Genomic DNA, 27449 nt, shown 5'->3' on the forward strand with positions numbered 1-27449 from the left:
CTTTTGTTGCTTATTATGAATTATTTGGTGCTGAGAAAACTCTTAACAAATATTATGAAATGAAAAGTGTATATGTCCAAAACAGACATGTCCCTAGCTTATGTAATAATACTTATAAATAAATAGAAGACAGTGATGTTTTGTGCAACCACCACCCATTTTTCAACCACCACAATAATAAGATCTCTCCCTTTTAATTTCAACCTACATTTCCATTCTCTTTCTCTTCTTCAAGGTTCACATTCTTCTCTCTTTTATTCATCTCCTCTATTCATCTTTCACTCTGCATTTACGAGATCTGATTCTTTTTTTGGTACTGCCGAGTGTATCTCCTCACCTTTGACTTTTTGGTTAACGTCATGTCCATGTCAATATTGAATGCTTCAACCTAATTGTTGTTGTTGTTCATTGTTTTGGGATTTTCATCACTTTTTTAGAAATATAACTCTACACTATTTTTTTGATCGAGGAGTTAGACAACATTGATTTATAAATTTGTCACAAATTTAACTTTTGGGGTTACTTTGTTGTTTTGTTTAGTTGAGAATAAAGTTTAAGATTACAAATTACAATGAACATTAGGTTGTGTCCTTAGGCATCACAATGCAATCAAATCATATCACAGAAGATATGTTTTCAAATATTGCCATTAATTACTACTTGTCTTTGTTCCATGGACACAAAATACCAACACTTCAGCACCTGAATTTGTTGTTTTTATAGGAGTTGAACCTCAAAAGACTTTGTTGTTTTTATCTCTTTCATTTCTCATGCAGTTCATGACTCTTTTACATGTCTTAGATTGGATAGTGGATAATGCAGGGCAATGAATGAATGATCATAAACCATTTCTTGATGGCATGAAATGTTTAATGAATTTCATCATTTAGGGGTGGGAGATTTTGCAGAGTAGCTGATTATTGATCCATTTTTTGATCTTTTTGTACTGAATGCTAATTTGTGTAGAAACTAAAAAGGAAGGAAGCAGGGGAAGAGAATTATCGGGCGTAATGGCTTCTGAGAGGGAAAGTTTTGACTTCTCAGGACCCCTACATTTACTCTATATCGATTGGTAAGATCTATCAAACAAATTTTCAATTTCTTTGTTAATTTGTGTACTTGGATAAATATCACTTTTTCAAAATGCCTTGTGTTCTGATATTAAAGTGTTTCTTCGCCATGTCTGGTGTTTGATGTATCAGTTTGATTATAATCGCAAATGTTCGGTGTAGCATAGTCCATAATCACGTGTTCACATCAAGATATCAGAAAATATAGTCTTTCTTAGAACTATTATTTTCTTTTGGTTATTCTTTTTTGGACTTAGAGCTTCAATATTGAAAATACTTGCTGTCTTGGTTAAGATAATTTTAAATCCTAAAAGTTGCATCTGAGGAATGTTCTTTCGGCTATTGAGATTTCACTAATGAAAAGACTCTATGAACAACAAAATGCCAACACTGCATCCAACACCATAACTTCAGAACTTTGATTTGGTTCTACCTGTTGAATAACATTACTCTTTCACTAATACAAAATATGGTTCCATCTTATAATTCAGGGATAATATGTATCATCGAAAGTCAGTGGCTGCTAGTTTGGTCCAAGGTGTCTACGTTCTAGAAAAGGACCGGCAAGAACGACGCCAAGGTGCCAATGCTCTTGCACCACCTTGGTGGGTGTTCTTCAACTTTCAGTTGCACAGTACACTTGTTGATGATGTTGATTCTTCCATCTTTGGTGCAATCTATGAGTTCAACCCTTCATCATCTAAGTGCAATGACAATTTACATAGAAGTCCACGTTATGTGATTGCCTTTAGAGGGACTATAACCAAGGCAGACTCAGTTTCACGTGATATTGAATTAGATATGCACTTCGTCAGAAATGGCCTTCATCAAACTTCTCGTGCCGAGATAGCTATCCAAGCTGTTAGAAACATGGTAGCTAGTCTTGGTGATACACATATCTGGTTGGCTGGTCACTCTTTAGGATCAGCAATGGCTATGCTTACTGGGAAAACAATGGCCAAGAGTAGCATTTTTATTGAGTCTTTTCTTTTTAACCCTCCATATGTATCTGCTCCAATTGAGAGAATTAAGGATAAGAAAGTGAAACACGGTCTTAGAATTGCAAGCAGTGTCATAACAGCTGGACTCACCATTGCTATGAAGGCTAAGCAGCATAAGAAGGGATTGTCCTCCTCCTTCGATTCCTTTGATTCTTTGTCTGCATGGGTACCATGCTTGTTTGTGAATCCATCTGACCCTATTTGCTCAGAGTATAAGGGATACTTTGAACACAGAAGAAAAATGGAGGAGATTGGCGCAGGAAGCATTGAAAGGCTAGCAACTCAAAATTCCATTGGTTGTTTAGTTATGAGTGCATTTGGGAAGGAATCTGAACCCTTGCACCTCATTCCTTCAGCTTCTCTTACAGTTAATTTGTCTCCTTCAAGGGATTTTAGAGAAGCGCATGGGATTCACCAATGGTGGAAACCTGACTTGTGCCTCGAATCCAAGCTCTACAAATATTAATAGTTCTTGTAGTTATAGTATTATGTAGTGCTGGAGTACCGTAAGATGTGTGCATTAGGGAGAAAGTTGGGTTGCACCTATCTATTGCAGAAAATATGTGTTATGACAGAATATTATAGTGTCATTTGACCATGTACCCAATTCCAAGCAGTGGTTGTTGTTGTTTAAACTTTAAAGTATGTGGTGCTGTGGTGATTGTGATTTTCCATGTGAAGTTATTCTTGATATATAAATGGCTATTACAACTTTTCAGAATGGTGAGGCCCATGACCATGGATAGTATATGCTGTTATTGATTACAGTATTGAGTTGTTCTCAGGGATTATTAGTTTCTGCAATCAAATCCCAAACAGGTTACTTTGTCTTCACTTTATCATACCTGAAACAGAAGTATATTCATAAATCTAAGTAAAGAAGAGCATTATTATTAGAGAAAAATGGAGCAAAAATGTGTTTTATTTTAATTTATTCAAAGTGGTGTTAAGATGTTCAGACTCCTAACAAATTTATTTAAGGAATATAATATGAGTAAGTTAATATTAAAAATTTAAGTTATATGTTAAATGTATCATTTGCTAATATAAGATCATGTGTGTTGTTGATTAATGAGAGGAGAAAAACTTGTGCCCATTTCATGATGAACATGAGAGAAATTATAACACACAGGTATAATTAATATAATAGAAATTACATACATTTTTGGAAGTAATGACATTTGTAAATTATTTTTCTCACATCATTTTTAATAATAGAAAGTATAAAAAAAATATTACATTTATGTACAAAAAAGTCAGATCCAACCTATTTACATTTATGTACAAAAAAGTCAGATCCAAAGTAGTATATACATCTATGGCTACATGAAATCTTAGAAGTAGTATACATTTTATTAGAGCTTTATCTTCTGTTGAACATGTCAAAAACAATCCTGAAAAACAGTTCACAGAGGTGATCACTGATTGTAAGCTAGAGCTTCAGGGTAACCTATATATCCAAGAACATCTCAAGCCATTCATCACCATTTTATACAACAACATGCACTCCATCCAAACATGGATCCATTCATTCAATATATATAATGTATATAACTATCTTGAGTGAGCATGAACTAGTTATTCACTCAATATTTATATCAATTGAGTGAACATGGACTAGTCATTCATTCACTCAATACATTGTAATGCACCTATAAATTGGAAAGGAAAAAATAGCCTATTTTCGTAGCTTCTCAAGGCGGGAATTCATGATTTGCGAGACAGATTCAAGAAATTCAGATTCCTCATAGCCTGGTAGCAATGATTCCTGTGCTTCACAAATAATCTCTTCAATTACAGATTCCTTGTTTAAATTTTCTCTACACATAATGCTTCCAATGGCATAGGGAGAGAGACCTCTCTCAACCCCTTTCTTCAATAACATCGTGGAGACGCGTAGTGTTCTTGCACACTCAAGTGAAACATCCCACCCATAATACTTCAGAAGTTCTATATCTTCTTCTGCATCCAGAGATTTAATGTAATCAACTGTTTCAGGAGAGTATGGCTGTGATGCTTGGGGCCAGTAAAGCCAGTCAAATGTGCAATCTTCAAACTGCAGAAAGAATAAACATGTAAGCCCAAATATTCAACCAACAAAAGTGTTAATTATAGCAGGTTAGGACTTCTATATATCAATGCAACACACCAATCCATAACACATAAAATCCAGCTAATAACATGTGTCAATTATTCTACATACAAGCTTAGTTTGGCAAAACTAGTTGATAAGACCCTCAAGGGCATTATTACCGAATAATTAGACATTGCCTGCATAGAGAAATTATGTTGCAGCAGACATGCAATTCACATAACACAAAGCATATATACACGAAGCATTACATGGTAATGAAGTGGAAATGAATTTGTGAGGAAACACTTACTTTCTCTGGTAGACAGTAGCCGTGATCGATGGGAATGAGCGAGGTTTTGCCACCTGCTTCTCTTTTGAACAATATATTCCCAGCATGTCTATCTGCATTAGCCATCCTTATATCAAGCACAGTAATCTTATGAACCTCCTCTACAGAAAATGCCCCTGGTCCAAGGTCCTCACAGTTACCATCATTATCCATAAACACCTGCAATGACCCAATTTTGATGTAATTGGATGAGCAATCATACCCTTCAGGGTTGTTAAATGCTTTGTGTAAGCACTTAACCATGGCAGTAGGTGGAACACCAGCAAAGCCTATCGCTTCACCGGACACCATGCGCCGCCCAGCCTTTGGATGATCTAATACATATGCTGCAACTTCTCTAAAAGCTCCTTCTCCTACTTTTGTCCCTCTTTTCAAGCCTTCGCCATTTGACGAAACCGGTAACCCTCGTGGATTGTTCACTGCCATCGGCTCCTCATCCATTGGCTTAAAAACAGAAACATACTCCATTCCTGTTGAATCTTGCATGAAGTAAGTCCCCCCTGTGCCTTCAGAAGACCTGATAGGGTGATTCCCTTTCTGCAAACCATCAAATGTGGAATTGATCATGTCCCATAGGAAAGGGAAAAAATTGATCTTAGGATTCACAATAATTGGTTCCAACCAGAAATCTACACCAGCTGGTATCTGAATCTGATTCTCTCCTACACTAACACTATCCGAAGTAGTGGCTGCCACAACCGAAAGCTCAACATCTTCATCTTTACGAATTGGTGTAGCCTTAACCTTTGCTGATTCCTTGATGACCAAATGAATCACATCATCATCATCACTCTTGCATATGTCATTAAAAAATTTCTGGTCATCAAGCTTTTCACCACAGCGAAAAAGCTCTTGATCCTCACTATCAACAAAACCTTTCCCTTTCTTTTTGATGTGTTGCTTAAGATACCCTACATTTCTGTGTCTATCGATCTGAAACTCAAACTCTTTCCCATAGGTAGTCCTCACAACAATGAAGATAAGATCGGAGAGACGAAGAACCAAGTGAAGAACATTGCCAGCAGAGACACCATAGTCCTTTATGAGTGAATCATTTCTTGCTAGCTCTCTACCACCAAAAACAAGCTTCTGCTTCTTATTCCCTCCAATTCCTTTACATGTTTGAATCCTCATTTTCACTGAGGCAATGGAATCAGACTCCAAAACACGCATCGGGGTCACAACTCCATTCACAGTAAGATATATAAGGATGGATTCACTAGGGTAAGATCCAAGTCCTAATTGTTGGTTTTGCCAATGCACCGATTCTATGCAAATCGGTCTTAATGCAACATCAGCAACCGCCATGTTTCAAAAAATGAACTTTTTTCCTAAACTCAAGCTAAGACTCTTCTTTTCTATAGAGAGTTCCAACTTGAGTTATCATTCAACACTAATTATGATAAGGAATCCATTAACAACCCAACAAGAGAAGAAGGTCTTTCAATCAAATTTTGATCCAAAAGACCCAAACTACACAACTAAAAAGGAAAAAAAGAAAAGGAAAAAAAACGAAACTTTATGAAAAAATATGAAACACCCAGAAATGGAACTGGTTTTTGTTACTTTTAAGATGATGGGTATATAAAAATGAAACGAAAAACCTGTGAAAATATGGGGTTGTGATCAAACTAATCTCTCGAAAGAAGCGGTTATAAGGAATGGTTTTGCGAACAAGAGTGGATTCTTACAAAGGGAAAGAATCAGAGACAAATGTGGGAGAGGAATGAGCTTAAATGGAAGGAATTACAATATAATTATTTGAACTAATTCCAGCATCGTGAGATTTTTTCGCTGTTCTTGTCTAAGATAAGAGATATAAGAGAGAATGTGAATAACGTTGTTATAGCCGTATAACGGAAACACTTGATATTGGTAGAGATAAAAAGCAATGCTATTTTTTGTTTGTACTTCTACCAGGGAGGTATCCTTACCTTTTTTCGGCATGAGAATAATCACTTCGGTTATGCCCATTTCAGGAATCAAACTCTCAAACTTAGAAAATATAGTAAATTCTTATACTATTAGACAAACGTTTTGTTGGTATTTTGTCATAGAAAAAACAAGTACAATGAGCATTTTGTTTTTTTGTAACTTTTTTGTTAGAGCTGTTAGAAAAAGGAGTTTACCAAACATTAGTTTATTTATCATAAGTTCATAACTACCCCAAAGATCTAACAAAATGCCCTTTTATTCAGAGAATGCATAGACCAAACACTAAACAAATGTTGTTTAATGTTCTTTTAATGCTGTTGGGCCATGCCATTCAAGTCATGCATGCATCATTTGCAAGTAATGGACAATGATGGAGAGAAAAATACAACATATAAGCTGAGATGCATAGGAGTAAAAGTGAAAAATATCTATCATGTGTAGTAAAAATATTCTAAGTTAAGTGGGGTATGTGTCTTCAATCTTTTAAACATGGTAACACAAAGACACTCATTTGATTTTGAATAAAGATTATTTATTTATTTTCTTTGTTTTTTGGCATCACTTTCCTCTCGAGTATTGAAGAGTAGTCTCATTCGCTTTATACACGTAGGTATTCACTAATATAAGACTTGCAATTGTAAAGTAGCATATGCGTTCTTGATGGGAGATTCCTCTATTGATTGTGGTACTCACAACTATCTTGACACCTTTTTTGGTATTATCAAGAGTATTCTCTCACCTTTTTGGGTAAGAACTAATCCCTTTCGGGATTCGTGACTGCTCTTCACAACAAGTGTTGCTCACAAGAATCGAAGTGTTGCTTATTGCCCACATTTCTACACTGTCTGGCAGGGTCAGAGTATCTCCTTTACTAACACCTCTCAGCATTTCATATTAACCATAGGAGAGGAAAGCATTTCAATTTCTACATATAGTAGTATTGGCCTGATTAATCAAAGACTTGTATTTTTCTACCAATTTGGACATACACAAAGTTTTCATGTAATTTGCTACATTCTCAAAACTTGCCTTGACTCTTATTTTGCACACAGTAGCAACTGAACAGATTGAATTGATTCCTGATGAGTTAAATTTTATGGCACAGAACTTGTACAATATAAACGTTAGGAAAGTTGGCTGAGATCCTCACTATTTGTGGCAGTATGGTAGTGAAAACTGAGAGTGTATTGAGCATATAAATCATAAATGACATGTCCATTGAGTTTAACTTTCTGTGATGTGTTACAAGGTTCATGGATATTTTCAAGAACGATCCTATAGTAGGAGTATTCATTTTCTCGTATTGTTGTTTGAACATCATGTTTGATACCGTATATATATTTATCGTTATCTTTCATTTACTTTTTATCTTCTTTGTATACACATATTCTTATTTGGATGTTCAATAAACGATCTCCTTTGCTTTTTTAACACCCCTCAGTCTATTTCGGAACGGTAGTCGTATTTAAAATCACTTACTACTCAATCTTATGTTTTCTGATTAGGATTCAGCAATATTAGTAATTTGTAATCTCTTTTATGCAAATACAACATCATTCTTTTATTCGGCAAATGCTATTAACATAAGAGAATATTTACCTCTTTACAACTACAACCAAGCTTTAGTCCTAGTATATGAGGTCGGCTACATTGGTTGAACAACGTCATAATACTTTCACCTCTACCGTGCATAAAATCTTATTGCCTTTAGCATCAGCAATTTACTACATACTTGCAACTTATCTGGAAACACTTTCTTTTTTATTGTACTTTGCAATACAGAAACAAGTAAAAGTTCTACTGTGACAACTTTAAATAGAAACTATAATTACAAGTGTACAAGTTTCTACAAGAAAAGTGAAAGGTTGGCTATAGAACAAGAATGAAAATTGTTACACTGCAGCATACAAATAGCATAACCCATCCTCTAATTGTCTGGCGTACCTTATCGGCGTTGCAAGTTGTAGAAAATGTCATCACAAGTACTGAAATTATCTTCAGAATTGCAAGGCACACAAAAACAAGACTTGTTGCTAACACAGCAAGCTCTTTGTTTTCGAGATTCGCTTGATCACTTACAACCTTTTGAACTTCTATTCTGAAATTGAAGTGTACTAATGGCATGTCAGGTATCAGAGCAATTGCAAGAAAAAAATGCAATCATTTAGTTACAGAAGACCACAAAAGGCTATAAAACAAGGATAGCATCAACATAATGAGCAAGCAAGAATTGAAATGGGTAATAGAAGATATTTCAAAGTTGGTATAAGACAAAAATATGAACTTTAAAAACCAACAAAGGGACAAGCTTTTAATAGAAGTTATCAAAATTGCATGATTCTAACCTCAGTATGCTTTTTTCTTTGGTCAATTCATGAAGCTGAGATAAAACAGCATTCTTCCATGACTCAACTTCAGATATTTCTTTTACCTGAAAAGGGAAAGTAACGAAGAAATTAGCGAATTCATACGATAAACCGAGAGAAACATGGCGTGAAGATAAAAAGAAGATTAGGACAGGAAGAAAAGTACCATATTTGTGTTCCATTGCATGAGATTATTTATCTCTGACTTGCTTTGTGAAAGGCTTTCTGATATTATGGACAACTCTTTCTGAAAATCTGGTATTGTAACACCTAGTCTCTTGTTCAATTCCTTGATGTATTCTTCAAGCAAAGATAAATTCATCTCCACTGTCCTCACTTTCTGCATCAAAATCTTCAGTACAGTTTCACCACCTACCCTACCATTCAGTTGTTGTCTTAATTCTATCACTGGACTTTTCGTCACTTCCACATCGAACTTTTGAGTTTCATTATTGTTTGACATATCAGCAGCCACACTATGGTTCTTACCTTCAACTTCTTTTCCTTTCCAATCATTTTGCCCAGCTTCTGAATTCAAAGAAGTAGTGTCACTGGTATTATTATGCTCCACCACCTTGTCAGCAATAGATCCTCCCGACGAAGAAACAATTAGATCCTCAAGCATCCGTTCTATCGCGTTGATGCCATAAACTTCTACAACACTAAGAGTGCAGTAAAACTCGGATCCGTAATGACTAAGCAAACTCAACTTTAAGTACCTTACCCATTTAGGTTCAGAGAGCTTAAAGATTTGTGCAAGCTTAACATTAGCAGCAATGAAGTTTCCAAGTGTGGCCCATGTTTCGGTTGGATAGCTCAAACTACCAGCCAATTCAAACTCCTTGAAGTTAGAAGAATAATGCTCAAAATTTGCAATTTTCACAGAATCAACTAAAGTTTCTTCTGCAAGTTCAATAACAACAAATTTTCCTCCAACAGAACAAGGATTTCTTAGGTACTTGTCATGATCCTTACCTAGTATATTTTTTGCACCTTTAGCTTCCTTATTATGAGCCACAACCTTTGCACCTTTGGACTCAGAGGCATAGTTGTAAACAGAACCATCAGGTTCAAGCCTATGAGTTATGTTATTATGGGCATAGTCATTACCCTTGTTTTGTTCTTGTTTTGCTATGTTTCTAAATTCATCATAATTGAGATTTGTGGAATTAAATTTCTCATCACCAAGTTTTACTCGTTGAAGTTTCTTTTCTTGTTCTCTAGATTGTACATTGCACACTAAATCACTATTAACAAACTCTTGCAAAAATACTTGTTCTAATCTTCTATTTGTTACAGGTTTCTGACTAATGCCTCCAAAACCAATGGAGCTAGCTGATTCATTGAACTCTAACATAGCTGCATTTGTCAAAACACTTTAGGATTAGTGATTTATATAGAACCATGTACGTTAAGGGTAGCCACTGCATGTATCATCAGCTATGATTAGTCAGAAAATGACAATTTGTGGGACAATCATATACTAGTGGCACAACTTGTGGGACAACAGATTTGTTGCCGCATGTTAATCATTGCATTGGGAAAATGACAAAGACATTTTTTTAATAGGAAACATCATATGAGGAATAATGGATTAATGGGTATTGTTACAATCATAAAAAAACTGCTTTATAACAAGGGATTTGGCAATGGTTAAGGAACCCAAAATTGCAAAATCAACATTGGAAAATGATGTATTTAATAGAATAAGATTAACATTTTCAGTTTAACAAAAACTTACATAATTGATCATTAAAAATGATATTCTCAATATTTAACAACACCCCTTTTATGTATATATTTTGTAACCATTGATTAAAAACTTTTGCAAAGAAAACAAGTATGAAAAAATGGAAAATAAGGACCTCCAATTCCATGAACAAGACAAAGCTTAGAGTATAAGATGAAGAAGAGGCACCAAAGGGAAAAAAGCAATGACAAGAGGCCAAAAATGTTTCCATTGCATATATCCTTTGACATTTGGATTTGATGTTTGATCGATGTTGAAGATGATTGTTCATGTTTCATTGGTAATAATATTGTTGAGTGATGAATGGAATAGAACTCATAACATAAAAAGAAATTCTAAAATTGCTTGTGTCATAAGATAAGAAAATAATAAAGAGTACAAGTTAGTGCGTATAGATAGGCTTAGAAATAGGTGGGAACTGAAATGCAACGGCCACTCCCACTTACCCTTCATTCATCAACTGCCTCATTAACTTTTTCAAATTAAGTTTTTTTTTACTGAAGAGCAATTCTATCCGAGTCGAGAATTCAGGTATAAATTAAACATAAGTATTCAAATTAAGCTACTTACATTTTATAAATTTATTTGTATTGGGTGAAATGAAAATCCAATCAAAATAATCAATTTTTACTTCAAAATAGATTATATTCCAAAACTATTCAAAATAGGTTATCCAAATAATTAAAAAAAATGATTATGCTGATAATTAAAACAAAGGGTTGTAATTTTCAACTTTTGAGTACCTTCTATACATAAATTATGCATATAACTAGGGGTAAAAAATCTAAGATATTTGGATAATATAATTTTTCTTTAAGACTTTGTGAGGCAAGTGTTCCCACTATAAACTTAGTGTTATTGATTGAGACCGGACCATGATAAATATTGATATTGTTGAGGAATAAATCTTGTGTATAATATTACTAATCAATATAAATTTTATGACCCTAAAATAATTTTTTTAGCGTTTAGGTATTATCAATTGTAACACATTTTCAGTTACTAAGTGAGAAACAATATTGTTTTAATTAAAAAAGAACATGCACGAGCTACTAATTAGTATAATATTATATTTTAACAATTTTATGGCCCTATTGAAATGTCCAACATACTTTTTTATATATAATAACAACTTATGTGCTAGACTTAATTCCCCAAATTATTTGGTGCTCATGTGTACTTTTTGTCATTTTCCATAATTTAAAAAAATTATAAAAACATCACCATGTGAATATAATATACATTTATTTTGGGGAAAATACATAAAACCTCCCTCTCTAAATTTTATGCCTTTTCAAGTAGTTACTATCAACTGTTTTTTCTTCCTAATTACTCTTTAAACTTTATTCGTTGCTGAAATTGGTTCATATGTAAATATATTATTAAATTATTAATAAATCAACAATGAAATCATTGTAATTAAACTCACAGTAATAAAAAACATAAAATTTAAGGGGTTCTTATAGAGTGTTTTCCATTATTTTTTCTCTCTAAATCACATGTATATTGACATCTATCTTCATTGGTATACAACATAGTAGTTTATGTTTGTTTTAAATTATTAAATTCCAACATAGTTATTGGATTTCATTACACGCTACCTAATAAGCAATTCAGCTAGCATGTTATATGAGTTAGGTAATTTCCTTTGAAATTTGGCAAATTCTAAAAAAATGGAATATTGCTATAACGTTGGTAAGTGCCACCTAAGAATCCACAAGTAGAGATAAAAGCACAAGCTACTTTTGGAGTTGTCCATAACCTCTCTGTCTCTTTGTCTTAATTGAAATATATAATACCAATTCTATTGTCATTTCCTTTCAAAATAAAACAAAACCATGTTAAGCACCTTTCTTCCCATTCTCATAGGAAACAAATTTCAGGACAATGTTTGTCCAACTAATTAATGCTTAGAAAATGATATATTCTCCGACTAAATTCTTCTATCTATTATAAGAAAGTGACATATGTGATACTTTATTTATTAATGATTGGTTTACAAGTGAAATGTATCATTTTCTTTTGGTAGGAGGATTAGTAAGAGAATATAATTAAATGATATAATATTACTCTTCATGCTTTAATGCATTTTAAAGGATAAAGTGCCTTAGTTTTCTTTGTAATTTTCACCATTCATTTGAGATTGAAATTAAGGTAGATAACTTGGGATAGGGGTAAAAATGAGTTTATGAGATATAATAGTGATACATTTGTTCCTTCTTAATGCATTAAAGCATTACTATATTTGTCTTTGGTAATGCATGTTTGGACTTTAGTGACCTTAGGGAATATTAAAACTCTTTGGCCAGCCCTGATTCCCTATCCACCTAAGGTAAAGACAAAAGAAAACGTTTAAAGTATAAGTTTTGTGAGGAACAGAACAAAATGTTCTAGATAGAGAAAAGACACATTTTGAGATATTAAGACAAATACAACCAACCATTTTGAGTAATTCAGTTCCTTGCACAGGTTTGATTTCTAACAAAATTAAAACAAAAAAATTGAATAAGACAACATAATCACATACATGCTAAATTCTCCTTAAGCAATGTCTCGAGTTCGAATCTTGTGAATGAAAAAAATATCTGCTAGGAGAGTTAGCCTCACCTACCTATGAATATTGCTTCTCAGAAACAGAATTACAGACACTCCACTGAGAAGTGAAGGACAACAAAACAATAAAGACAAATAGGACTTGTGGACAAGTGGCCACTAGAACAAGTTATTGAATCAGTAACTTACTTTAACAAGTTCAAACAAACATTGAATTCCACTCCCACACTTACATTCACACAGCAACAAAATACATCAAACCTAACCCCATTATCCCTTCCTTCTCCTTTTCTTTATTTTATTTCTTCACACTGTTCCAAGAGCCAAGCTTTGAAATTTTTATGGGGCTTTATCTTGGTCCTTGTTCAATTACAAAACCCACCTAGGATTAAGCTTTTCCTTGTCCCATTTCATAATTCTTCTTATGTCGTTTTGGTAGGGTTACTATGCTTTCCTCATAATTTTGCTGTGCTTAATTAGTGCAAACTCCTTAATCATTCAGTTTCTGATGAATTTTTTGTTATTCTTTTTAACCTGTCTCACTCTCCTTTCTGTGTAGGATCTGCACTATTTGAGTGTGAGTTCATCTTAGTTTTATAACCCTTTGTGCTTGAATTTGTTTTCTTCTTCTTCTTATTATGTGGTAAAGTGTGAGATGTTGATATATTAGAGAACCTACCTAAAGTGTTTTAATTTGTTTAATCAAATTTGCCAATGAGACTTAGTCTATTGTAATTGTTATATGGGATCATCTTCAATCTTTCAAGAAGAAGGGTCATCTTCTGTAACTTCTTCTTCACCTCTACAATTCTTCTCTATGATGTCACTTTCACCTAGCATAGATTCACCTTACACATGGCTTAGAGAAATGAAATCCGAGGAAAGGGGTTTGTGTTTGATCCATTTGTTGCTCACTTGTGCTAACCATGTAGCTGCTGGTAGTCTTGAAAATGCAAACATCACACTTGAGCAAATTTCGCAGCTCGCCTCGCCTGATGGTGATACTATGCAGCGAATTGCTGCTTACTTTACAGAAGCACTCGCTGATCGGATGCTGAAAGCGTGGCCTGGCCTCCACAGGGCCCTCAATTCTACCAAGATGGTTATGGTTTCTGAAGAAATTATTGTCAAGAAGCTCTTCCTCGAGTTGTTTCCGTTCTTGAAGGTCGCATATATTTTGACGAATCAGGCTATTGTTGAAGCGATGGAAGGGGAGAAAATGGTACATATAGTTGATCTCAATGCCACTGAACCTATGCAGTGGATTGCTCTCCTCCAAGTCTTGAGTGCACGTCCCGAAGGCCCGCCCCATTTGAGAATTACTGGTGTTCATCAGCATAAAGAGATACTTGATCAGATGGCTCATAAACTTACCGAAGAAGCAGAAAAGTTGGATATCCCATTCCAATTCAATCCAGTAGTTAGCAAATTAGAAAACCTTGATTTCGATAAACTTCGTGTGAAAACTGGGGAGGCGCTAGCAATAAGTTCTTCTCTGCAATTACATTCCCTTCTGGCTTTGGATGATGAAGCCTTGCGAAGAAAATCGCCCCTCCTGTCAAAAAATTCACTGCAAAAGGCACTGCTGATGAACCAAAGCATGTCGGGTGATTTGTTTGAAAAAAATATGGTTAATGGCTATAGCCCAAGCCCTGACTCAGCCTCATCATCACCGGTATCTTTACATGCTTCAATTAACTCGGAGAGCTTTCTTAATGCCTTATGGGGATTGTCACCAAAGGTCATGGTTGTAACAGAACAAGACTTCAACCATAATAGTTCGACGCTGATGGAAAGGCTGCTAGAATCGCTATATTCTTATGCAGCATTGTTTGATTGCTTGGAGTCAACAATCTCAAGAGCGTCGTTGGAGAGATTCAAGGTGGAGAAGATGCTTTTCGGCGAGGAAATCAAGAACATTATTGCTTGTGAAGGGGCTGAAAGAAAGGAAAGACATGAGAAGCTGGATAAATGGTTCCAAAGACTTGATTCGTCCGGATTCGGCAACATGCCTTTAAGCTATTTTGGCATGTTGCAGGCAAGGAGGTTCCTACAGACCTATGGCTGTGAGGGATATAGGATGAAGGAGGAAAATGGTTGTGTAGTAATTTGCTGGCAGGACCGGTCCTTGTTTTCGATATCGGCATGGAGATCTAGAAAGTAAGACTAAGTTCATGCTAGGATGGATGAAAAAATAGAGATGTTAGTATTGATTGATAGTGTTTAGCCTTCTATTTCTATATTTTTCTTTTCTTTGTTTGTATGGAAGAGTTTTTCCAATATGGTAATGACTATTGAGCAAGATCAGTGTAGAGATACTCATATTTCCTAGTTAAACTCCATCAAGGTGTGAAGGAATGAATGATTTATTTCTAATTCCGATTATTGAGTAGAACTTTTCCTTATCAGGAATCGAACATTTCACCTTGAATCTAGTGGTGCCTTATACAACTAGATCTACTTCTTGTTGGTAAATTGAGTTAATCTTTGCAGCAACCTTGGAAATCTAGTCTAACCTTACACCACTAGACCAACATCTTGTTCGTAAATTGAAAATCTTTGAACTATCATCGTTGTTTTAGAATGGACAATAAATTTAAAATGAAAAAAACATTTAGGCTACCATTTCCTCTACAATGAAATAAAATAAAGTAATTAATTGTGTTTGAATGATTGAATATAAAATCTTAATGATAAATGAAAGGGTCAAATATAAAGATATTGAATATCTAACTCAGAGACAGCTGAATTTAACTAACTTCACTAGCCGTTGTGGTAACGTTCAAATTATTTGGTGCGACGTCGTTTCTAGAACACAGCATCGTTTTATATTAAAACCCTCATTTCATTCAAATTCCAAAACCTAATCTTCATTTTCTTCTGTAATATTTGTTCTCTCAATTCTTTTGTTTTCTCTTCCCGCGTTAACAACAAACCCTAATTCTGATTACTATGGCTGCAACTAACGTGCAATCTGAAGATGCATCTCAACACAACAACATTGCTCCCCCGAAGCAGTCTCTCCCTCCTCCAAAGACCGTTGATTCTCAATCTGTTCTTCGAAGGTTTTGACGATTTATATTTTCCATTTTTAATTGATTCCTTCTTTTCTTTTTCAATTGCAATGGTTCTCATCACCCAAAAAAGATAATCTTTTCCTTTGAGTTTCGTTAATGGAGTTTAGGGTTCCATTATAAAAATAAGAGTAAATACCATTTTAGTCCCTCATATTTTTTTCGGCATTACAAGTTTTGTCCTTCAAGAAATGGAAAACCCAAGATGGTCCAAAAATTTCAAATGTAGGTCAAATTAGTCCCTACCAAGTGTTATAAATCATGCTACAAAATACAAATTTGACCCACATTTAAAAAATTTGGGGAACATTTTGGGGTTTTCATTTTTGCAGGGATAAGGTCAAAAAAATATGAGGATTGAAATGGTTATTTAGTCTAAAAATAATAAATAAATTGGGGGAAAAGGTTAGGTGTTATTCTTGATGTATTTGTGGTCTTATTTTCCAACAAGATTGTAACATATGTATAGTTAAATGGATAATATGGGCACTTTTTTCTAACTTTTTTCTTGTTTTGTGTCTTATTGCTCTGTCTATATTAAACAGGTTGCAATCTGAATTGATGGCTTTGATGGTAAGAACCACCTCATTGAGACATTTGTTGTGTTTTCATTGAAATTTGAGCATCCAAATAGTTATTAATATGTTTTGTTTGTGTTTTTATGACTTTGAAATTCAGATGAGTGGAGACCCTGGTGTATCTGCTTTTCCTGAAGAGGACAACATATTCTGCTGGAAAGGAACAATATCAGGAAGCAAAGATACAGTTTTTGAAGGAACTGTGTACAAATTATCTCTTTCCTTTCCCAATGATTACCCTTTTAAGCCTCCAAAGGTTAAGTTTGAAACTACCTGTTTCCATCCCAATGTAGATATGACTGGCAATATATGTTTGGACATTCTTCAGGTAATATGAAATGAAATCTTGTTTCTGTCATTTTGAAAAGAAATGTTCATCCATTGCTGCATGTTCATTCTATTTTCTTTGACATCTTTGTTTATAACAGGATAAATGGTCATCTGCTTATGATGTTAGAACAATTCTAATATCAATTCAAAGCTTGCTTGGAGGTAACTTCAAAATTTAACATGCACCCTCTTTTTTAGTTTTAAATCTGCTTCCTGTATATCATGTCCTAACTTTTTTCTTTACTCTTATTTAGAGCCGAATATTAGCTCGCCGCTTAATCCAGAAGCAGCACAGCTTTGGAGCAATCAAGCAGGTATAAAAATTAGCACATTCTTTGTTATATGGTTGGTGAGAATTTGTAAATTTATATCTAGTGAGAGAGGTAAAGTAATATTTGCTAATTTTTTTACAGAATACAGGAAGAAGGTTGAGAACCTTTACAAATGCCCAAGTGCTTAGATTTGGATTTGAGTTCCTTACTCAGGTCTGAGAAGCTTCCCTGTCTACTTTGGAGAAGACAAGGGATGAGTTTTGCAATTCTCCATTCATTGCTTTTCAGAAGGGGCTTCTGAATTTTACATATAATTGTATCTTTCTTTGGGGCAGAACCTCCTGATATTGTAGTTTTGATAAATGTTACCTGATTCATTGTTATTGAGATGTCTTTTCTTCACCTAGTGGGACAAGATTGTTCTAGGTCAATGAGCCTCTTGACATTCTGCTTAATATAAAGAGCTTTGTTGAGTTTGTGATATTCCAGCTCAAACTCTAGTTAAGAAATTTAGTGCTTATAATCAAATGGCTCAATCAGAATCATCTCCATTTTCATCCTTGCCATGCTGGATTAATAAATATTTCTTGTGCCTATGTTTGTTTGGTTTTAAATTAGTGTTGAGATTACTTATAAAATGTACTCAGCAATATGGAAACCTTAGTATTGGTATCTTGTCTATTTCTACAATTTTATAAAGTAGTCATAGGGATTTAACTATTCTAATATGTATGTATATATATTGTAGATATTTATATATAGTCAGAACATCATCAATCATTTATTTATATATTTTTGAATAATCAATAATATTTAAAAATAAATAGTGAATAATAAATTAACGGTGTATAAAACTTTTACACTTTCCATTACAATCATAATTTTAATTATTTATTTTACAAATTTTACCACAGGTCAATGAGAAGTTTGAGTTCAGGAATATAAATATATAAGTTTAAATGAGTTAGGCCTCAATATTTTAGTGGGGCAAGTTTTATAGCTCTACAAATGCTTATAAAAATACTATTACATTATTCATCAATAAAGTTTACACATTAACATTTAAAAAATATGTATGAGTTTTATACATTATTATTATATTTTATATCATTCATATTTAATTACTAATGACTCTATAAATAAAATATTTTAAATAAATTGTAGATGATGTATTAAGTATACACACATATTTATAATAACAATGTATTGAGTATATACAAATCTTTAAGAAAATATTACACTCATACATCAACTAAAAAGATAGAACCAAAGGACGTTGGTTTAAGTGGTACGTGATTCTTTTTAAGCATTCAGGTTCGAGTCTTATGGATAGAAAAAAGAGTTAGCCTCACATATCTATAATGTTCCCGGCTCGGATGGGATTATCTCAAATGCGAAGATACATGTGTTAAACCAAAAAATAAAAATAAAAACGATAGAGGAGGGAAACATTGGCAGAAAAAGGAACCATCCACCATTGGTATTTTACCTTATTGCCCTGTTCTTTCCCGGTAGTAAAACGACGACGTTCATTACAGAACGATTTAGTTAATCTTGGTTGTGATTATTCTCCATTTGGTTGGGAAAGTTCGAGAAGATGAGTAGGAACGATTCGAAGTACTTCTCTACCACCAAGAAAGGTGAAATCCCTGAGCTCAAAGAGGAACTCAATTCTCAATACAAGGTTACATTTCTTCCCCTTCTATTTCTCTTTCTATTCATCCCATTTTCTATTTCGCATTTCCCTCTATCATAGATCTACTTCCCGTGTTTTCAATTTCTTACGATTTAATTCAATCACACAAAATTGATTGATTTATCATTAATTCTTGATTTATGTGTTGATCCTACGAATTCATTGCTTCTACATGCCATAATTATTCACTTGCTAATCCATTCACCTCGTCCTTCATTTAGATTCAGTTGAATTCTAGGGTTGGAGTAAATATAAAATGTAGGGATTCTGATTTCACAATGTACACAAACATGGACAAGAGGAACCATTCAATTCACTCCAGCAAATACTAGTGTCAATGATTTGTGTTACCAAATACGTTTAGGAAAATTTTAAAATGCCACCTTATGGTGTATAATTATCTACCCGAGCTATTTAAAATGTTAATTGTTAAGTCCTAGTAGGAACAATGTGGTGATGTTTTTTAAACTTTCAATGACACCGGTGTAGCATGGGTACTTCAAACATGGTGACATACCCGTATCAGGTGCGTACCCGGATTCATGGGTACTCCTTTGGTTTGAATTGTTCCCAAACTATGCCATTTGGCATGGAAACTTAGTTTTTCCCCTTTTCATTCTTAGTCACACCATAATATTGAATCCAACTCACATGATTAGTCTGCCATCCTCACATATAAACTGGTTTTGGGCCTCAACCTCTTACGCTGAGGCTCTCGCATCCTCTGATTAGTCCTTTCTTATATATACTTATTTATATTAAAATATTTTTTGTACCTGTACCTTAGTCTTTTTAAAAAAAAGATGTTCTATCTCATACCCATACTCAGGCAACACATAACTTTTATAACCAAGTTGATGCCACTCTTATATTTGGAGGACTGAATTTGCAGCTTACTCATCTTGAGAAATATAAATTTATCTAATTTTATTTCTTCTTGAATTTCATTATTAACGTATGTGATTTTGCATCTTTTGTTTTCCCTCTTGTTCTTCATAGTTCAACATTTTATCAACTACTGCAACATAGCAGGCAAATTGAATATTACATTACATCTCCATCTTTTTATCTTATAGATAAACACTGGCATGTGTTGATCACTGTTTCTTAGTTTTAAGTTGTTGTAAATAAATATGTTAGTGGTGAGCCTCAGGGAAATGGTAAGCCCTTGTGACCTGGAGGTCACGGGTTCAAATCCCGGAAATAGTGTCCCACTTTTGTGCAGTCAGCTGTCCCTTTTTAACAGGCAAGTCTTCTCTTGAACCTCTTTGTCCTGCCTTTTTGTAAAGGTAGTCACTCCTTTATTGATATAGTTGAAATTTGTATGCGAAAAAATATGTGAACCTTATTTCTTTCATCTTTTGTAGGACAAAAGAAAAGATGCCGTGAAAAAGGTTATCGCCGCAATGACTGTTGGGAAGGATGTCTCATCATTGTTCACAGATGTGGTGAATTGCATGCAAACAGAAAATTTGGAACTTAAAAAGCTAGTCTACTTATATCTGATAAATTATGCGAAGAGCCAGCCTGACCTAGCAATACTTGCAGTAAATACATTTGTGAAGGTAAAAGCTGGAATGACTGTTCTCCTTCATCTTGTAACCTTGTTTTTAGATTTTTTCTCATTCCTCACTATCATTTATTTCTTGCATTTGTGGGTTTTCTTGACTATACATCCCTTCTTCCCTCACTGCCTTATGCTTCCAATTTTTATAATTTGTTTTAAAATTATTTTACCCTGTGAAATTCATCCTCAATTCATAATCATATTGGTTGAGGATATTTATTTCCAAGAGATGTATTTATCTGAAAGCAAAGTCTTTATTGGGAAGTGGTGTATTTAATAGATTAAGAGGACAACTTTTTAGTTTTCCAATAACAACATTGCTTTTTTTTGGGTTCCTTAATAACAATTGTTAGCAAAACCGACCTTAGAAATTGAGTATTCAACACTTACTCTCATCTGAAGTTGTGACTATGCATTTTTATTCATGTGATTTTATAAAATGATGCACAGGATTCACAAGATCCAAATCCTTTGATTCGTGCCTTAGCTGTGAGGACAATGGGCTGCATTCGTGTTGATAAAATTACTGAATATCTATGTGACCCCCTTCAAAGATGCCTAAAGGTACATAGCTTAGCGCTGTTATACCTTATATGTGCCTATTGTTTAACTTTGAATTCCTCTGGTCATGACTTCATAGTTCATACCGTGTTGACACCAATGCCGAAGTTCTTTTCTTTTTTGGCTCTGATTGTAACTCTTACTTCTATATGATATTTTGACAGGATGATGATCCATATGTTCGCAAGACAGCTGCCATTTGTGTTGCCAAACTTTATGACATAAATGCTGAGTTAGTTGAGGACAGGGGCTTTTTGGAATCCCTGAAGGATTTGATATCAGATAATAATCCAATGGTTGTAGCTAATGCAGTAGCAGCGCTTGCTGAAATTCAGGAAAATAGTACTAGACCCATTTTTGAGATCACTGTTCCAACACTGTCAAAGCTCCTTACCGCTTTAAATGAATGTACAGAGTAAGTTCATATTGTATGTTTTCCATCATAATTGAAATTGGAAACACTTTTAATGTTTTTATTGCACCTCCTTTAATCTAAAGCTCTTGCTTTTCCTTCATGTGCCAGATGGGGTCAAGTTTTTATATTAGATGCTCTTTCAAGATACAAGGCAGCTGATGCCCGCGAAGCAGAAAACATAGTAGAAAGAGTTACTCCACGGTTACAGCATGCAAATTGCGCAGTTGTTCTGTCAGCTGTTAAGGTGGGTTTTTTGGTTATTTTTTATCCCATTTTACCATATGTCACCATTGATGCTTTGGGTATCATACTTTCTATGGTTTTCTAATCAAAGTTTTATAACAACTTTAGATGATCCTTCAACAAATGGAGCTTATCACCAGTACCGACGTGGTTCGGAATCTTTTCAAAAAGATGGCCCCTCCTCTTGTTACATTACTCTCTGCAGAACCTGAGATACAATATGTAGCACTGCGGAATATCAATCTTATAGTACAAAGAAGACCAACAATTCTTGCTCATGAAATTAAGGTAGTGATCTGAAATTTTCATCTCGTCATAGTAATAATACTGTTGATTGTTAGTGAAGAGCTTCTCTACTTCATCGTGGAGGGTGTGATGTTTATGGAGCTCTTGTTCTATCTACAGGTGTTTTTCTGCAAGTACAATGATCCTATCTATGTGAAAATGGAAAAATTGGAGATTATGATAAAACTTGCTTCAGACCGAAATATAGACCAGGTAATTTCTCCATAATATAGTTGTCAATTCATATTTCCCTCCTCCCCCCATTTTTTATGACAAGGGTTGATTTCTATAATGATTTTAATGAACATAAAGTTTCTTACCAAAGATATGGTAATCAGTTATCCTGTGATGGAGATAAGACCCTCAATTTTGAGCAGGATACCTTATCCTTGATGTTTCTCTAATGATTTTTTATTTTTATTATTATTTTTACATGAAAAACTAATTGTCTGGTGCATCGCAGCATTACCATTTACTTGAGATGAACATTGTTTTAATTATAATCTCTGCAGGTTTTATTGGAATTTAAAGAGTATGCCACTGAAGTTGATGTAGATTTTGTTAGAAAGGCTGTTCGTGCAATTGGTCGTTGTGCCATCAAATTAGAGAGAGCAGCTGAACGTTGCATTAGTGTTCTGCTCGAGTTGATCAAGATAAAAGTAAATTACGTGGTTCAAGAGGCAATCATTGTTATCAAAGATATATTTAGAAGATATCCCAACACGTACTATTATATTTTTTCATCTGTACTTTTTAGAGGAAATACCACAATTATTGATTACTATCACACTTCAAACATTGCTTGAATCTTTGTTCTACTCTGCAGATATGAGTCCATAATTGCTACACTTTGTGAGAACTTAGACACCTTGGATGAGCCGGAAGCCAAGGTATTAGTTTTTCTGGGTGCCTTTGTAATTGTCATTGTGCACTAGCTTGCATGCTTACCTTCTCATCCCTTTTCCCTCGTGGATAGGCATCAATGATCTGGATTATTGGTGAATATGCGGAAAGAATTGACAATGCTGATGAACTTCTTGAAAGTTTCTTGGAAAGTTTCCCCGAAGAACCTGCACAAGTCCAACTACAATTGCTGACTGCTACTGTCAAACTTTTCCTCAAGAAGCCAACTGAGGGACCACAGCAGATGATTCAGGTCCTGCCTCATATTCGTGTTTATTCAAATAAATAGGATTAACATTCTACCGTGCTATATGTATTATTCTTTCTATGCCAAAATCAAACTGGAGAACTGTTAAACCAAGTATGAGAACCTCTTGTTAAGTGGCATATATAACCAATTTATAATTTTAATATCAATAGTCAGGGATATTACACAGCTGTGTCAATTCCATGTCTGTCTGATATGAGTTTGTGTAGTAGTTGTAAATTTGGAATTCGTACATTTGTAGAGAGAGACATAATTTTTCTATCCCTCCTAAAACGAATTATCTGAATGATTGAATAGTGCATCTTTGAGATTCCATCTGGAAAATTTTCTATCCCTCCTTTCTGTATTATATCATTTATTATTTCCTTCCATGGAAGTTGTTTCCACATTCTTCAGGCGATGCTAAGTTTCATTTAATAACTCATGTTTACAGGTTGTTTTGAACAATGCCACTGTGGAGACAGATAATCCTGATTTGCGAGATCGTGCATACATATATTGGCGTCTCCTTTCAACTGATCCCGAGGTTTGATTTCTTGAATTTGAATCCAATCTCTTATATTTGCACTTTTGTCTACATGAGGTCAATTGTTTGATCTGCATAACCAACAGAAGATTGGATAAATATTGACTCTCTGTTGAGGACCGATTAATTTATTTTATCATTCTGTGCAAATACTAGCATACAATTAGGGTTGACCTTTAAATCATTAATTGATAGTCTTCGTATAACCACATGCAAATAATAGTTGTTTTCTAAATTCCTCCCAAAATTTTCCATGGATAAGGATAACCAGTATTGCTACACATGCGATGTATCTATTTTGTTTTTTTCAGGCAGCTAAGGATGTTGTGTTAGCTGAGAAGCCTGTTATAACTGATGACTCAAATCAACTTGAACCTTCTCTACTTGATGAGCTTCTTGCCAACATTGCTACATTATCTTCTGTTTATCACAAGCCCCCAGAAGCTTTTGTAACTCGTGTCCTCTCTTCAGCTCAGAGAACTGAAGAAGATGATCCCGAGGGAAGTGAAACTGGGTATTTTGAGTCATCTGCAAATCCCGCAAATGGTGTCACATCACCACCTGCTGCCAGACAATCAACACCTGCATCTACAATATCTGCACCGGCTACACCTCCATCTGCTGCACTCGTGCCAGATTTACTTGGTGATTTGATAGGCATGGATAGTAATTCGATTGTTCCTCTTGATCAGCCAGCTACTCCTACTGGGTGAGTGATCCTGGGATTATACGTAATTGTAGCAAAGCATACTTCTATGAAATTATCTATTGTATTTAGCATTTCATGTATGTTATGAAAAGAATGTTACTTTTGTATAGAATTAGTGATTAGTGATAAACTATGTGATGATATTAAACAGGGTCATGAGTTCAACAAGATATCAACATCCTGAGAAATTTGTGAAACATTGATTACTTACTCTGCCTTTGAAGTCATGCTTAATTAACAGTTATATCTTATGCCCTGTTTCAGACCTCCATTGCCTATTTTAGTACCTGCTTCAACTGGTCAGGGTTTACAAATCAGTGCACAACTTATTAGACGGGATGGTCAAATATTTTACAGTTTGTTGTTTGAGAACACCACTCAGGTTCCACTTGATGGCTTCATGATTCAATTCAACAAGAACACATTCGGTCTTGCAGCTGCTGGAGCCCTGCAGGTTTATTATTTTGCTTTTAGGGTTTTTAGTTGGTTGTTTGTTCAAAATTCAAATCAAGCTCTAATAGATTATTCTTCGCCTCAGGTTGCACAAATACAACCTGGAACATCAGCTAGGACACTCCTTCCTATGGTAACGTTCCAGAATATGTCCCAAGGTCCTCCTAGCTCACTTTTACAGATTGCTGTGAAAAACAATCAACAGCCGGTGCAGTATTTCAATGATAAATTCTCATTGCATGTATTTTTTAGTGAGGATGGTAGAATGGAGCGTTCCAGTTTCTTAGAGGTATACCTTTTGCTCCTAATAATTCTATAAATTTTTTATCTTTGTCAAATCTCTGTTTATTTATTTCACGGAATTACTTTCTAGACCAACACTGGTTAGTCAGATTAGCTATCTAAGTTACAAAGAATGCCATGCTCAGTGTGAAACCTTACACAAATTAAACAACCTAGCAAGTTTCTCTGATTAATACCTGAACGTACAAATGGAAACCTGATTATAACTGTGCTGCAGACATGGAGATCTCTTCCAGATTCAAATGAGGTTTCCAAGGACTTCCCAACTATTGTGCTTAGCACTGCTGAAGCAACACTAGACCGACTCGCTGCATCAAACATGTTCTTTATTGCAAAGCGCAAGAATGCGAACCAGGATGTGTTTTATTTCTCAGCTAAACTCCCTCGAGGGATACCGTTCTTAACTGAACTTACCACTGCGATTGGGAACCCTGGTGTCAAATGTGCAATCAAGACTCCAAACCCTGAAATGTCTTCACTTTTCTTTGAAGCCGTTGAGACTCTTCTCATGGGTTAAAATGGTCTGTATTTTTCTTCTTCCTATTTTTGGTTATACATTGTTTTTGTTAGCATATTTGATAAACATTCTGGACTGAAGTATTGTATCATTTGAATTTCCCCCCCACTGTTTATCTATCATATGCCCTTGCCAGTTGCCAGCTGTATTTCATTTTCACTATTGCCATTTTGGTCTTTATTGAAACCTGCAATAGTGCTTTTGGGAATGTCGTTTGTAGAGAGGTTTTGTGGTCTGTAATATAGCTTTCTGATTACATTGGTCCCGCTACCATTTTATATGAACTTATTGATTAGTGATTTCTTTTTCTTGTTACGTTGGATGTATCTTTGGACATATAAGCAAGATTAAAGAGTATTTTTTAGGAAAAAACATGCACATAACTTTACCTGTGAAAGAATTTTTTAGGGAAAAACATATATGTAGACAGATTAGGAATAAAGCTTTGAAATTTAAAGCTAGTTAGTTGTTTAAGTTTAAATGTAAATCCTTTAGGTATATGGTGGGACAAACAGTGTCTGTCATCCATAAAACAAAATATTTAAAAACAAAGAGTTGAGAGTGAAAGGAGTGGCACGTCCCTTTTACAAGTTGAGAGTGATCGAGGTTAATGAGAAGAAAAACCATGATTTTAGATGCATGGTTTGGTTCAAGGTTTATGATTTTGGAGAGAACCACATTAGTGTCTTCAAAAGAACCCATTATTATGTAAGTAAATGAACACAGAGAGTGATGTTGTGTTGTTATGTTGGAGTGACACTACTTTAGTTACTCTAGTTGCACATGATGCTCAACAATGAGCACACACTCATTCTAGGGAAGTACGTAAAACAAAAAGTAATATGACATGATATTTTTTAATAATATAACATTTCTCTCCTTGAAATTAACTACACAATCAATAATTTTTTCTCTTTTAATAGAGAGGAGTCTCATTCCTATCTTTACCCGGTCAGGATGGATATGAGTGGGTCTCACTATATTGCTAGATTTTCCAGTTCCACTACCAAGAACACAATCATGGGTATGTTAATCAACAAAATAAATAAATAGGAAAACCTAGTCCCTTTTCTAAAACTTTTTCTTCTTCCTTTCCCTCAAACTGAACTCAAAATGGAAACCTAACAATATGTACTTCACTTATTGTGATATGTTACCCACATCCTAAACTTTATCTCGTGCAAATGTTACATGACAATTAAGGTATGTCATCCCTAACCTCTGTTTTTCTTCATTTTTCCGGGTACTAATAGTGTTTATGGATTTTAACATGCACGTAACTTGGATTACATGTTGATCATTTCATTGTTTTTTTGTTGCTTGTTGAAAGTTCTTGTGATTGTTTGGAGCTTTCTGACTCATTTATGATAGGGGCATTGTGACTCCATTCAAATATTATATAGCATTTAGCCAACTTAATCAGAAAATGTAAGATTACTATTGATCAACCAGGAAGGGAAAATAGTGGGTCAGTTGTTTAATATCATACCAACTAATAAAACTCCAAACAAATAGTCATAATTATCACTTGAAAATAACATAAAATCCAAACCAAGCACGTGCACCCGTTCCGTTCGAAGGTCGATAGCTTCCATCAACTTCAGCGCATATCAGACAACACATGTCGTTGTATGTAAAATTACTAGGAGAA

The 27449-nt window shown here is 34.5% G+C and overlaps 6 protein-coding genes across 11 annotated transcripts; 4 read left to right on the forward strand and 2 right to left on the reverse strand.

Moving 5' to 3' along the window:
• LOC109332786 (GDSL esterase/lipase At4g10955-like) lies at nucleotides 101-2792 on the forward strand. Of its 4 annotated transcripts, none has more exons than XM_019567818.1 (3): nucleotides 101-235; nucleotides 967-1072; nucleotides 1562-2792. In XM_019567818.1, exons 1-3 carry the CDS (start codon nucleotides 136-138, stop codon nucleotides 2535-2537), a joined length of 1182 nt encoding a protein of 393 aa, XP_019423363.1. In that variant the 5' UTR covers nucleotides 101-135; the 3' UTR covers nucleotides 2538-2792. The 4 variants fall into 4 exon arrangements, with proteins under 4 accessions (XP_019423363.1, XP_019423366.1, XP_019423365.1 ...); XM_019567820.1 differs by having other exon boundaries at nucleotides 175-239; nucleotides 1009-1072; XM_019567819.1 differs by lacking the exon at nucleotides 101-235 and adding an exon at nucleotides 292-313.
• On the reverse strand, nucleotides 3319-6312 carry LOC109332783 (phosphatidylinositol 4-kinase gamma 2-like). 2 transcript variants are annotated; one of them, XR_002105941.1, is made up of 3 exons: nucleotides 4456-6312; nucleotides 3665-4127; nucleotides 3319-3560 (listed from the first exon to the last, which is right to left on the reverse strand). XR_002105941.1 is itself a non-coding variant. In XM_019567814.1 (2 exons), the coding sequence occupies exons 1-2, from the start codon at nucleotides 5800-5802 to the stop codon at nucleotides 3750-3752; spliced, it is 1725 nt and encodes a 574-aa protein (XP_019423359.1). In that variant the 5' UTR covers nucleotides 5803-6312; the 3' UTR covers nucleotides 3319-3749. The 2 variants fall into 2 exon arrangements, 1 of the variants encoding a protein (XP_019423359.1); XM_019567814.1 differs by having other exon boundaries at nucleotides 3319-4127.
• Nucleotides 8160-10886, reverse strand: LOC109332784 (uncharacterized protein SLP1). Its single transcript, XM_019567815.1, has 4 exons — nucleotides 10661-10886; nucleotides 8962-10154; nucleotides 8775-8860; nucleotides 8160-8527 (listed from the first exon to the last, which is right to left on the reverse strand). Exons 1-4 carry the CDS (start codon nucleotides 10821-10823, stop codon nucleotides 8299-8301), a joined length of 1671 nt encoding a protein of 556 aa, XP_019423360.1. The 5' UTR covers nucleotides 10824-10886; the 3' UTR covers nucleotides 8160-8298.
• LOC109332785 (scarecrow-like protein 3) lies at nucleotides 13287-15412 on the forward strand. 2 transcript variants are annotated; one of them, XM_019567816.1, is made up of 2 exons: nucleotides 13287-14683; nucleotides 14726-15412. In XM_019567816.1, the coding sequence occupies exons 1-2, from the start codon at nucleotides 13841-13843 to the stop codon at nucleotides 15260-15262; spliced, it is 1380 nt and encodes a 459-aa protein (XP_019423361.1). In that variant the 5' UTR covers nucleotides 13287-13840; the 3' UTR covers nucleotides 15263-15412. The 2 variants fall into 2 exon arrangements, with proteins under 2 accessions (XP_019423361.1, XP_019423362.1); XM_019567817.1 differs by having other exon boundaries at nucleotides 13289-13533; nucleotides 13941-15412.
• On the forward strand, nucleotides 15851-17736 carry LOC109332788 (ubiquitin-conjugating enzyme E2 20-like). The gene is made up of 6 exons (XM_019567822.1): nucleotides 15851-16163; nucleotides 16718-16745; nucleotides 16851-17078; nucleotides 17179-17242; nucleotides 17335-17394; nucleotides 17494-17736. The coding sequence occupies exons 1-6, from the start codon at nucleotides 16051-16053 to the stop codon at nucleotides 17538-17540; spliced, it is 540 nt and encodes a 179-aa protein (XP_019423367.1). The 5' UTR covers nucleotides 15851-16050; the 3' UTR covers nucleotides 17541-17736.
• On the forward strand, nucleotides 18835-26071 carry LOC109332782 (beta-adaptin-like protein C). The gene is made up of 15 exons (XM_019567813.1): nucleotides 18835-19036; nucleotides 20416-20613; nucleotides 21066-21179; nucleotides 21341-21591; nucleotides 21700-21835; nucleotides 21943-22122; nucleotides 22240-22332; nucleotides 22632-22843; nucleotides 22946-23009; nucleotides 23096-23275; nucleotides 23724-23816; nucleotides 24128-24525; nucleotides 24790-24979; nucleotides 25064-25267; nucleotides 25499-26071. The coding sequence occupies exons 1-15, from the start codon at nucleotides 18950-18952 to the stop codon at nucleotides 25796-25798; spliced, it is 2700 nt and encodes an 899-aa protein (XP_019423358.1). The 5' UTR covers nucleotides 18835-18949; the 3' UTR covers nucleotides 25799-26071.

This window comes from Lupinus angustifolius, chromosome LG18, assembly GCF_001865875.1.
Source record: "Lupinus angustifolius cultivar Tanjil chromosome LG18, LupAngTanjil_v1.0, whole genome shotgun sequence".
Classification (NCBI taxonomy): Eukaryota; Viridiplantae; Streptophyta; class Magnoliopsida; order Fabales; family Fabaceae; genus Lupinus; species Lupinus angustifolius.

Bases quoted from the DNA above. Each gene is read 5' to 3' on its own strand.
- LOC109332782 (XM_019567813.1), top strand. From the start codon at position 18,950: ATGAGTAGGAACGATTCGAAGTACTTCTCTACCACCAAGAAAGGTGAA. The intron at 20,614-21,065 runs GTAAAAGCTGGA...AATGATGCACAG, and splicing joins CAGTAAATACATTTGTGAAG to GATTCACAAGATCCAAATCC. The intron at 24,526-24,789 runs GTGAGTGATCCT...GCCCTGTTTCAG, and splicing joins CAGCCAGCTACTCCTACTGG to ACCTCCATTGCCTATTTTAG.
- LOC109332784 (XM_019567815.1), bottom strand. From the start codon at position 10,823: ATGAAACATGAACAATCATCTTCAACATCGATCAAACATCAAATCCAA. The intron at 8,861-8,961 runs GTACTTTTCTTC...TTCCCTTTTCAG, and splicing joins TGCAATGGAACACAAATATG to GTAAAAGAAATATCTGAAGT. The intron at 8,528-8,774 runs GTTAGAATCATG...CTTCAATTTCAG, and splicing joins AAAGAAAAAAGCATACTGAG to AATAGAAGTTCAAAAGGTTG.
- LOC109332788 (XM_019567822.1), top strand. From the start codon at position 16,051: ATGGCTGCAACTAACGTGCAATCTGAAGATGCATCTCAACACAACAAC. The intron at 16,164-16,717 runs GTTTTGACGATT...TATATTAAACAG, and splicing joins TCTCAATCTGTTCTTCGAAG to GTTGCAATCTGAATTGATGG. The intron at 16,746-16,850 runs GTAAGAACCACC...TTTGAAATTCAG, and splicing joins CTGAATTGATGGCTTTGATG to ATGAGTGGAGACCCTGGTGT.
- LOC109332785 (XM_019567816.1), top strand. From the start codon at position 13,841: ATGGGATCATCTTCAATCTTTCAAGAAGAAGGGTCATCTTCTGTAACT. The intron at 14,684-14,725 runs CTGATGAACCAA...TTTGAAAAAAAT, and splicing joins ATTCACTGCAAAAGGCACTG to ATGGTTAATGGCTATAGCCC.
- LOC109332786 (XM_019567818.1), top strand. From the start codon at position 136: ATGTTTTGTGCAACCACCACCCATTTTTCAACCACCACAATAATAAGA. The intron at 236-966 runs GTTCACATTCTT...TAATTTGTGTAG, and splicing joins TTCTCTTTCTCTTCTTCAAG to AAACTAAAAAGGAAGGAAGC. The intron at 1,073-1,561 runs GTAAGATCTATC...CTTATAATTCAG, and splicing joins CATTTACTCTATATCGATTG to GGATAATATGTATCATCGAA.
- LOC109332783 (XM_019567814.1), bottom strand. From the start codon at position 5,802: ATGGCGGTTGCTGATGTTGCATTAAGACCGATTTGCATAGAATCGGTG. The intron at 4,128-4,455 runs GTAAGTGTTTCC...TTCTTTCTGCAG, and splicing joins GCTACTGTCTACCAGAGAAA to TTTGAAGATTGCACATTTGA.